The following is an 11599-nucleotide window of genomic DNA, read 5'->3' as shown; positions in this document are numbered from 1 at the left end:
TCTCCACCTTCCCTCTTCCTCCCTTGCAGGGCCTGCCTCTCCTGATTGCAGACTGCCCTGTGGTCAGGAGCTCTCCACCTTCCCTCTTCCTCCGCTGCAGGAACTGCCTCTCCTGATTGCAGACTGCCCTTGTTTGTCCCCTCAGGTACAGCCAGTTGTCCTGTTGAAGCACCACCAGCAGTTTGAAGAGTGGCACAGCCGCTGGCTGGAAGACAATGTCACTTCAGAGGCTGCAGAACTGGTCCAAGACTGGTTGATGGGAGAAGAGGATGAAGACATGGTGCCGTGTAAGACAACCTGTGAGACAGTGACCATCCACGGCCTCCCCGTGACTCGATACCGGGTGCAGTACAGCCGCCGCCCTGCTTCTCCCTGACTGCTGGGCCAGGGAGGATGTCACTGACACTTGGACTCTTGAAAAGAGTGATGGGAATGCAATGTGTGTATTAATGATATTTATCATAATGGCATTTTACTCAAGATTGGTTATTATGTATTTTCATATGGAACATAGTTGTCTCCCTGCAGTATCACCCTGTTTTCATGACTGGATCTAAAAGGATCAGATCAGAGATTTCTCTGGAATTCAGTTCTTCAGTCTCAGATCCATCCAAAACTTACACTAGGAGACATTGTACAGCTTTGAAGCTGGTCTGACCCGTTGGGTGCCAGAAAGAGTATAAGACTGGATCAGTGTCTCCTTCTAGTGGGGCCTGACTATGTGGTATCCATGGGGACTTCCCTTGGCTGCTGCTTTCCTTCTTCTAAACCACCTGTCAGGTTGTGTCTTGTGCCAAACCTGCATAGCTTCCCCATTTAGGATCTCTGACTGGATAAGCACCCATCCCCTGGTCACTCATGGGAAGGAGCAAGACTTAGGTTGTAGATAAACACATTTGCAGTTGTTGCTTGGAGATACCAAATCTCAAGAAAACAGAAAGGGCCTGTAATGGCTGAATGTCAGGAGGCCTGGAATTTATGGAATTCTCACCTTGGAGGTGGCCAAAACTTGCTGATAGACTAAAGGCCATGCCAAGCATGGATTGGAGACCCTTGGGGTCAATGGATGAGAAACCCTTTCTGTGTAGAAGGACCTACACTTGGTCTATTTAGTGCCATCTCAGAGGGACCTTATTGTTCATCCCCCACAGGATTGCAATCACAGAAGTATTGCCCAAAAAAGACTGAAACTTGGTTTGGCCCAGTGGTTTTTATGACTCTTTGGCCACCATCTGGTTTCCAGAGGCAGCCCATCACTTGGAAGGTGAGAGGAGTGCTTCTCAGTGAAGCTGATACCCTGCAGGACCAAGGATGAACTACCGCTGAGAGCCCGAGCCCCTTCTGTTCCCATCTTCCTGGACCAGGCAGCAGGCGCCCGAGCTGGCCCTGGAAGGTGAAGAGGCCAGGCCTCTTGATCAACAGGTGCCATTAAAAGCTAAGCTTAAAGCCCTTGGAAGGGAGGAAAGTCAGAATGAGAGGCGCGGGGGGGCACCTGCCCCACCTGCACAGTGTGGGGAGGCTCTTCTGGGCATACACTCATTTACATGAGCAAAGCTATAAAAATGTCTATTTATTATTTTGTGCCGTTATTTTATGGTTATAACTTCTACAAAAATCAGGACAAGAATCCTCCCTGGAGGACGGATGCTGCATTTTTTCTTTCTGTGTCCGTTGGCTCTCACCCCAGGGCCCAGTGACAGCAATCTGAAGTCCCTGGTCTGGCCTGTCACCAGGCTTCTCCTCTCTGCTCGGAGAAGAATGCAGTGACAGAGAAGCAAGGCTGCTCCTTGTGCTTTGCCAGCAGGATACAGATGCCTACCAGTGGAAGGATGGACTGGAGTCTCATTTCTCAGATGATGCCTGCATCTTGGCAAGCCCTGGGCTTTCTGAGTCATGAACAGAGAATATAATTAGCTGGTGCTGGTCGGGGAGGGGACCAGCATTCATTGTCAGTTCACAGATGCACCTCAGTCTTGTTCTTCAGTTTTCTGCGCCTCCTGTTGCAGAGACAACCAATTGTGCCAAACTTTATTAGGATTTTCAAATACAGATAAGTGTTGGTTAGAGATATTCTAGGTTGCAATTCTTGGCTTCAGATGCCTTTAATTCTAGGCCCCTAGTGCCATGGAGGCCGCTGCATCCACGCACACTGCCCAATCTTCTGCCACTTTTTTGTAAGTAAACTTCATGTCTTTGGAGGCATCCTTCTTTTCTAAGAAACTTAATTTATAATCTGTACTCAAGACGTTCCCTAGGCCACTCAGTGGCCATCAGCCCTTCCAAGCACCTGCTTTCAGGTGCTTCTCTGAAAGTGCTGGCCACTGGAAATGGAGAGGCCCTGGGAGCGACCCGAAGGCAGGTAGGGCCTTCTTGTGGCCTTGGTACTCCGTCTCTGCTCGCATCTTTGCTTTGGGCTTTGTGCTTCCTTTCAGCTGTTTTGAATGTAGTTTCCTTTTATATTTATTTGCACATTAAAGTCAAAAATAAAACATGGATGAAAGGTCAGATGCTCTATTAGTTGTTTTCCATAAGTAAATTTAGTGCCATTGAAGCTGTTGCTGTTAACCCTGGTGCCTGGATCTGCTCAGGAGATAGGGCTGAAGCAGCTGGTCCTCTTTAGCTGGAGCTGCCCAGGGCGGTAGAGGCATCAGCTGGGAGATAGAGGGTGGGATTGGGAGTCAGGAGACTTGTGCTCTAATTCTACCCCTTGTTTGTGTCTGGGCCTCAGTTTTCTGCTCTGTAAAATTAATTGGTTGGACAAAGTGATCGCTAGACTCCCTTCAGTTTTGACATTCTGGATTTTGGGTTCATTTCCCTCTCTGAAGTTCCATGTTCCAAGGCCCTTTTAAATTCTTGACTTGTATTCTGTTTCCAAAGTTTCCTTCTAGCTCTTATATCCTGTGTCCTATGAGCTGTGTTTAGGGGAAAAATTGGGGAGTCCTGCTGAATCAAGGACAGTCCAATTTCCAATCAGTGTTACTGAAGATGTACTATAATATTATTTTTTCAGTAATATTGATTGTACTGAATAGAACTGACATATCTATATAATTCTCTTTGTGACACCTATTTTCAAAGGACTTACTTTTAATCACAACATCAATACAATCCATCAAATACTTTGGAAATTTGATTTCTTCACCCTTGTTTTCAGGGTTATACATGTGGCTTAGGGATGTGGGTTGACCTTTCTTGAGGTAAGATCAGAATACCAAATGGGGTAAGTAGTAATAGATATAAACAACTCTCTCTTGGGTCTGAAGAGATTTCATTGTATCCTGGGAAGTCAAACGTTTCACATCCTGTATTGCAGGCTTTTCTCAGTCTTAGCCTGGGCATCAGTGTTTGGCTGGACCCTGTTAGCCACCCCTTTTCCTTTGGTACCTTCTCTTTCTCCCCTCATGACCTTCTCTCCTGACTGCTACTTCTGAGGCTCCCTTGGCCCGTCTCCTCTTCTTTTTCTTAAGATAAGTTCATCTCTCAGTGTTCTTGGTCTTTTTGTCTTTACGCTCCTTGGCGGTCTATCCATTGTATACAGGCTCCAGATAGACCCCTATCTCCAGGGATTTGCTGGGTCTCGCTTCTTCTCACTCTGCTTTGTCTTGCATTTATCCAAGGCAAACCTAACCCTAGTTCTGACCCTTGGAAATCTGGCCTGGACTGCTGCAGTAGTAGCCTCCTGATAATTTTGTTTGCATCAGAAACTATCCTTAAATAGTTTAAAAAAAAAAGATTTTTTTAATAAACCAACCTCTAAGTAAAGATCAAATAAAATAAGAACCACATGTAAAATTCAAGACTGTAGTTTATTAAATTATACATATGTGTATATGCATGTATACATATTTGTGTGTATATATGTATGCATGTTGCCTCTGTGTCCCCTTTCTATACATTTTCTAATCTGTGGACTTAAAATATCCTGTTGCTGTTATTTTTTTCTCCTGAACATGATTTATTTTCCTAACAGGCAGACCAAATCATGTCTCTCCCTCTTCAACACTATCAGTGGCTCCCCATTGCTTAAAAGGCTGCATCTCTACACACTGGCAGCTAGGCCCCTCAACAGTGTAGTTCCAGCCTTATCTCCCATTAATGGTGGGCTCAGCTCCAGCCAAACAGGAAAGTTCCCTTTCCTCCAAATATATCCTTGCTTTCCTTACTCCCAGAATTCCCTCACCTTTTGAAGTCCTACCTCTCTTCAAGGCCTAGGTCGGCTGTGACCTCCATGTAGCCTTGCTCGATTAGAATCCAATTGGAAAAGACTCTCCCTTCCTCAGAATCCCCACAGCACCTCTTTTATACCTCATTCACCTTTTATTTTGTATTGTAGTTAAGATAGTGTTATTCCCCTATTAGATCCTCAGGTCCTTGAGGAACTGCTATCTGCCTTCTGTTAACACTGAGTATTCAGCTTTCTGCATAGGCAATTAATGAAGTTATCTATTCTGTTATCCATCGCTATTATCAAATAATCAATCTACTTAAACTTTAATTATAGCTCACAGTGACTCATGCTATAAAAGCCAGGGTCTGAACTAAAGAAGCCTAAATTTAGAGCTTGACGGACCACATTGGTCTCTGCTGCCCCTCATAGGGAAGGGAAGCTCTCTTAGGTCAGATGACTGGCCCAAGATCATACCCAGCAGAGCCAAGATTCAAACCCACGTTCTCCCAACTCAGATCCAGAACCCTTTCCCCTCCCCCCACATCCTCTACCCAATCTCAGAGTCGTTTGAATTCAGTAAACTCATCTTGTTGAAGGAAGTTAAGGACATTCCTTCAGATGGGGCCTATAATCTCTGAACAAGGGTCAAGGTTAGCTAATCCAACCTGTACCTGAACAAGAATTTATTCCTCCACATCTCCAACAAACGGTCATCTACCTTTAACGGCTTCCAGCTAAAGGCAGGCAGCCCATTGCACTTTTGGGCAGCTCTGATTGTAAGCAAGTTTGTCTAATGATTAGTTCAGTCTAATTTGGCTCTTTGTAATTCATCTTGAGGCAGCTAGGTGGTGCGGTGAATAAAGTGCTGGGCCTATAGTCAGGAGGACTGTTCCTGAGTTCACAGGTAGCCTCAGACACTTCACTAGCTGAGTGATTGTGGGCAAGACACTTAACCCTGTTTGCCTCAGTTACTCAACTGTAAAAGGAGCTGGAGAAGGAAAAGTCAAACCATTCCAGTTTTTTTGCTAAGAAAATCGCAAACTGGGTCATGAAGAGTTGGGCAGGACTATAACAACACCAAAATTCAACTTCAGCTTTATTCTGACACATAGTTCTACAGTTGCCATTCTATCCAGAATGGATACAGTGAGCAGCCATGTGTAACATTGGAGCCATCATGATGGTCATGTAGGCTTCATAAAAACTCTTGGGAAAGGCAGCTGGCTATGTGTGGGAGGAAAGATCTCTGGCTGGACAAGCAGCCATCCTCTGGCCACTGATAGGAAGAAGCAAGATGTAGGTTGTCAGTAAATACATTTGTAGTTTCTGATGTGGGCAGTCCACATCGAGAGGATGTGTGAGAAAGGGCCTGTGCTGGTTAAGTGTTTGGAGCCCTGGGGCTTTTTGGAACAGTCATCTTGGGCATGGCAAATTTGTTGGTAGACCAAATTGTACAGGCTCTGCCAAGCATTTTTTAGGAAAATAAACTTGGTTTATTCAGTGCTACCTCAGATGGATGACTTGTAGTCAGTGCAGTGGCCCAACCCTGGTCCTCATTGTCAGACAAAAGTCAGATTACATAAGCAGTCTTTATTCCTAGGTTCAAAATGGGGTCCTGCTGCCTTTGTTGACTTGATTGATGTTCAGGGCTAGGGTCTGCTTGCAGGGGAGTTTCATTTTTATTAAAATGTGACTGCCCTCCCTTGGGTGAGTCAGTCCATATTCCATACACTCCATGGGCAAAGAAGTTTCCATCTTGTGACCTGGTGCCCAGCTGTCTAGGAGAGACCACAAGGAGTACAGAGATCCCCCTTTCAATTTTGCAAAATAAGGTGCCCATCCCAGGCCCCTATCCTCGGGTGATACATGAACCACAAAAGATCCCTTCTCTTTTTTTTTCTTTTTGGAGGGCACTTGGGGTATGGTGACTTCCCCAAGGTCATATGGCTATTTTTTGGGTTAAATGTCTGTGGCCAGATCCAAACCCAGGTCCTCCTGACTCCAGGGCTAGTGCTCTATTCACTGTGCCACCTTACCGCCCCCAAGATCCCTTCTTTCAATCTTAAAAAGAGGACATAACCTGAGTGTATAATGTATAACCTGCTCCCAATCTAAGTACTTGCATGCTACAGGAACAGAACATGCCACCTCTCTATATGCTGGCTTTGTCATGTTCCAAAATGCACTCTCCTTGTAGTATTCAGTTCTTAGGGTACAGTTCATCTTGCTCACTGAGTGGATAATAGTGCTTCTGAAGGACAGACCTTAAGACTGACCCCAAGTGAACTCTGTCTGTCCATTGCATGCATACTCCTGCTTGCAGCAGCTCCTGGTAGCAGTGGTAGATTGTTCTAGGTAGAGCAGTCAGGGAAGGAAGATGGGGTTATTATTGCTTAAGCACTGGTGAATCTCTTCAGTCAGTTGGGGAATTCCCCATGTCTGAAATATGATGCAAAGTTGTAGCAATGTCATGAAAGTGTTAACTTTCAGAGACCCCAGAGATTGAACAATTAGTTGCTTCATGTGTGCACATGTTTAAAATGTCAGTTCTCACATCTGTCATCTTAATGGTTTGCACTCTTTCCTAACTGGACTGGCCAAAACCAGCATGTTTTAGAAGAGTCCACCAGTCATCAGTAGGTGCCCTACTGTCTGCTACTTCCAGGGGTGACATCAGGGTTCTCCATTTCAGTGGATTTCATTGCAGTATAGATGGGCATCTAGAACTAGATATTTGTGTTTTCTCATTTGCCAGTCCACGAGGGATACATCAATCACAGCAACCAAACACAGGGAATGATCTTAAATGTTACCTCCTTAGTGGGCAGCCTTCTCTAACAATGACAGCCCATCCAACCTATTATTCTTGATCAATTTTAATCCCAAACAATGAGATGCCATTAGAAACACCAAACCAAGTTCCACCTTATAATTCGCAGTCCACCAACTTCATATTTAACTGTATCATAACTTGAATTACAGTAAAGAAAACAAAGGCTGAGAAACCTTTAGAAAGCTTGATAATGTTTGCTAAGCCATCTTCCTATCTGAAAGCAGGAGTTAGATCTGTCTTGATTTATTACATAAAGAGAAAATAAAGTTCATGTCCTCCACAATTAAACTCTTCAGGCTGAAATTTATCCTACAGTGATGCCAGGCATAAGAAAAAAAAATCCTCTGGAACTTTATAATCCAAAAATCAATTTCCTAATTACCAAATTAATTCAATAGAACTAATGAACTCACTATTCAAATATATGCTCATACTTAACAGAGCTCAGCACACTTTCTGGCACATAGTAAGCACTTGATATAAATGCTTGCTGACTCCATTTTTATCCCCTCTTCCACTCCAACCCTGCTGGAATTTCACAAAAGCTTTTTTCCTTCTCTCTGAAACTGTCAGTATTTTCTTACACTTCTACTTAATCCAAAGCCTTATTGCAACTGTTAAAGAAAAACAGACTTTCTTCAAATCAAATTAACCTCTTTTAAATAGACATACTTTTTCCCTCACAACACAGATAGGGAAACAGATTTAACGGTGAATCAAAGCCAATTTTTCCAGATCTAAGTCTACTCCAACTGCTTATACCTGTGATCAGATAAAATTCACATACTGAAAAGTACTCTTCCTCCCTGGAAGTTCACCATTTGGAAAAATGTTGCCTTTCTTGGAGAGTGGCAGACCATTCTGCTACAAAGTTAAAAACTTTGCCGTCTGGGCATGCCGGTTTCCAGAGCAGGCAAAGGGGGGCAATTCCTGTCTTGTAGGACACATCCTATGCATCTTCTTTAACTTCTCTGCATTTCCAGTTTGGCTCCTTTCTACCTGATGTGCTGCTCTTGGTCCTTTGTAGGCTTTGAGCATTGAGAAATGTACCCCCCATACCTGTCACAGAGAATTTGCCAGGAAAAGTTCATTACCTCCCACCTTAGGCTGTCCCAGTCTAACATTCTTCCCCCCACCATCCCCCGTGCTTTCCCGGGGTCTTTTTTTTTTTTTTTTGGCTTTTTGGAGGGCAGTTGGGGTTAAGTAACTTGCCCAAGGTTACATGGCTAGTTTTTTTGTGTGGGTGTTAAGTGTCTGAGGCCGGAACTGAACTCAGGTCCTCCCGACTCCAGGGCCAGCGCCTTATTCACTGCGCCACCTAGCCGCCCCTCAGGGTCTTCTTACTACTGCACTTGACTTTGCTCTATCCTATCCAATCCTTAGCCTATCTCCTCAGTCCCTTTCTCTTTGGTCCTCAAAAGGATCAAAGGTCTAAGCCTGTCCTTCTGCCCTCTTCTTCCATGGATGATTTCCTTCTGAGGGGTTTCTATTTTGGGAATGGGCCCAGACTGACCATACTTCATATGCCTCCTGGTTGTACTTCTGATTGAACTCCTCTACCAAGACATCTTCCTTTTCATCGAAACTTCCCTCCCTCTTGCCAGGTCCCTTCTCCCATTGGTGGGGATAGGACCAGGCTGGCCATGCTTTGATCCTCTCTGGGTCATGCTTCTGACTGTCCTTTTCCACCCATGTACCTTCTCCCTTCTCTTTTCAGCTCCCTTTTTTGGTGTCATCTCCCTCCATTATAATGTTAACACTTCAAGGGCAGGGACTTTCTTTTTACTCATATTTGCATCCCCAGCCTTAGAATCATTCCTTGCATACAGTTACTAAGACATTATTATTATTATTATTATCATTAGGCTTGTTTCCTGTTCTCCAGTGAGGATTTCTCCCCTCTTTCCTCTTGTCTCACTGTTGGGTTCCTCTCGGCAGGGGGATCCAAGCAAGGCACTGTCTTAAGCTCCTTATGTCTATCTTGTCTGGGCACCTCCTCTTCACCCCCAGTCCCAGCTCTTTCCTTCTACTTATGAACAGGTAGGGAGATTCAAGTCAGTGGCATGTTTTATCCTTTGAACTCTTAAGATCAGAGTCAAAGCTAGAAAGAGTCTCTATTGTAACTTGAGTTTCTTCTCGAACTTGATATGTTTCCCATAATGCTCAGCATTCACCTCCTAACAGCAGCAGTTTGGTAGTTGAAATTGTAAATTTTGCCCACAAATTCTGATTTCACCTGTGTTCTTGTTCCCCAGTTAGTTCTTATTTTCCAATTCAAAGTGGCTTATTGCTCTCTGTGATTTGTCCAGTTCCTCAGGGAAACTGCTGCAATAGGAAAAGCACAAATTCTGGAGTCAGACAGCCTAGGTCCAGACGCTGTTTCTGACACTTGTTACCTGTGTGACTGTTGGCAAGTCACTTAAATTTTCCTTATATGGTAAAATGAGGGTGTTGGAGTAGATCACCTCTGAAGTCCCTTCCATCTCCAGATCAATGATACCTATGATCCAACTTCTCCCCTTCTGCCGTTACTTGTTCATCTTTTATAAATTTCTAGAAATATTCCCAGTGAACCCACTAGCCTGAGCAACCTGCAATATGCCTCTTTCTCTTATTCTAGTTGTAAAGATTGCATCATCTATCTTATATATCTCCTATACTCATACTTAGGAGCACAATCTCCTCTTCCCTAGGAAAAGGAATTGTTTCACATATTAACTTACAGTGTAAAATTGTGATTCTCCATTTTTCCCATCAGGAATTTCAGTCCCTACTCTGGGAGCGTCATTACTATAATTGAAGTGTTTCCTCACGTATCTTTACAACAAGGCTTCTAGCTTCCCACCAAGTTCCCCATATCTGTACTATTAGCTCCCAGATGATGGGAGTTTAATCAAATTCCACCCTGCTGGTTATGCCAAAGATGTTTGCTCCTGAACTTACCTTCAGAGATACCAGTGTTCCATGACTCACAGCCATTCATCACCACCCGATGAATTTTGCTGCTAAAAAAAAAGGAGGGCCTTGGTTTCATGAAGAAATTTGAGGTTATTAAAAGGACTTTGTAATTTTTCAAAGGTGGTCTGTCCTACTCTCCTGTTTAATTCTGAGCTCAATTCATTGTCTGTGTGCAGTGTCTGTCCAAGATATAAATACCAGTTGGTGTCATTCAGCTGCATAGTGTAATCAGGACAAGAGGCAGTCTTCATCAACGCGATTTTTCCTGTGTGGATAATTAGGCCGACTCTTTTGAGTGATTATGCATATCATTTAGGAGGTCCTGCAGTTTTCCAGGACTTGATGCACTCAGTACAAAGAAAAACCATCTGGAGGACTTCACTCTGATTTGGATTCTGCGCTGGATCTTCTCCATGGCAGTAGTGAGGAGAATGCTCTAACCTGTTTCATGCCTCTCTTGATAACCAGAAGTCTGTCAAACAAGGTTCTCCCTTCTGTCTTTCAAGGAAGCTTGCATAATTTGAACATGTGAGCTGGAGATTCCTTTTTGGAGGAGGACCTTTATTATGTCTTTTTGCTTTATTAAACCAAGTGCTTTTTCACAGTCAACAAACAAGCGCAGTGAGAACTTGCATTTTCTATGTGCATGAGTTGGTTTGTTTTTGTCAGTGGTGTGATGGCAAAGGTATGCTATGCTATGGAATATTGCTTGTGAAAGCCTGTCCATTCTCTTCCAATACCTTCATCAAGAATGCCCTTATGTGTACAGGTTATTCTCATTAAAAATGGCACATAGATATTGGATTAGTAGTCATTTAAGTTCTCTTGGTTTTGTGTGTGTGTGTGTGTGTGTGTGTGTGAGAGAGAGAGAGAGAATAGGATCCAAGATTTTTTTCCCATATTTTTGCTGTCTTCCCCTCTTTTATATACCTTGAAAATTAATCCTGCAATATCTTCAAAATTGTGTGATTTCCAGCCTAGATCTCCTCTCTGTAGACATAGGGTCCAGTCCAGTCCAGCTATGTCTCCCTCCTCTGCAGGGACATTTCTATTTTGGCGGTAAGAACATCTGGGATGGTGATGTTAGGGTCTGAATGTGGTGACTCTACTGACCTTGTGGGTGAAAGGAATGTGTTATGGAAAATCTTCCCAGAGCTTGTTTATCCTTTGTATGTCATGTTTGCTCCTGTTTCATCCTTAAGTACCCTTTGGACGATTTAGCTTGTTTGGGTCTTTCACCAAACTTTTTTAAGCCACTTTCTCCTTTCACTACTGGTTGGTGTTTTACCGTGTTTCCCCGATAATAAGACACTGTCTTATTATTTTTTTTTGGACAGAAAAACACCAGAGGGCTTATTTTCAGAGGAGGGCTTATTTTAATGAACATTGACAGCAATTTTAATAAACAGGTAAATGTGAACAAAAAAATGTACCAGCAAGCAAATCACTGGGAAAGAACAGGATGACGCGCTCACTGCTACAGCTCTGATTGGATGCAGCTCGGAGCGCGGCGTGCGTTTCACGGGGGGGGGGGACGGTGCATACAGAGGGTACAGCGTGTAGCGCAGGGGATCGCCTTCACTACAGTAGCAATCTCAATAGGGCTTATTTTCGGGGGAGGGCTTATTTTAGAGGAATCT

General features: G+C 43.8%; 1 protein-coding gene across 1 annotated transcript in view; it reads left to right on the top strand.

Annotated features, from left to right (window-relative positions):
• SIN3B (SIN3 transcription regulator family member B) overlaps nucleotides 1-10761 on the top strand; it is a 75853-nt gene extending 65092 nt beyond the window's left edge. Inside the window, exon 19 of the mRNA XM_069102096.1 lies at nucleotides 146-10761. Within this exon, the coding sequence (XP_068958197.1) occupies nucleotides 146-376 (231 nt within the window). The 3' untranslated portion in view covers nucleotides 377-10761. The remainder of the gene's footprint in view (nucleotides 1-145) is intronic.
• Nucleotides 10762-11599: the final 838 nt, after the last annotated feature.

This window comes from Petaurus breviceps, unplaced genomic scaffold, assembly GCF_028583685.1.
Source record: "Petaurus breviceps papuanus isolate PSGF00001 unplaced genomic scaffold, PetGlider_PUasm1.0 523, whole genome shotgun sequence".
NCBI classification, from domain to species: domain Eukaryota; kingdom Metazoa; phylum Chordata; class Mammalia; order Diprotodontia; family Petauridae; genus Petaurus; species Petaurus breviceps.
Note: the sequence above shows the minus strand (reverse complement) of the source record. Positions and strands in the feature narration are given on the sequence as shown.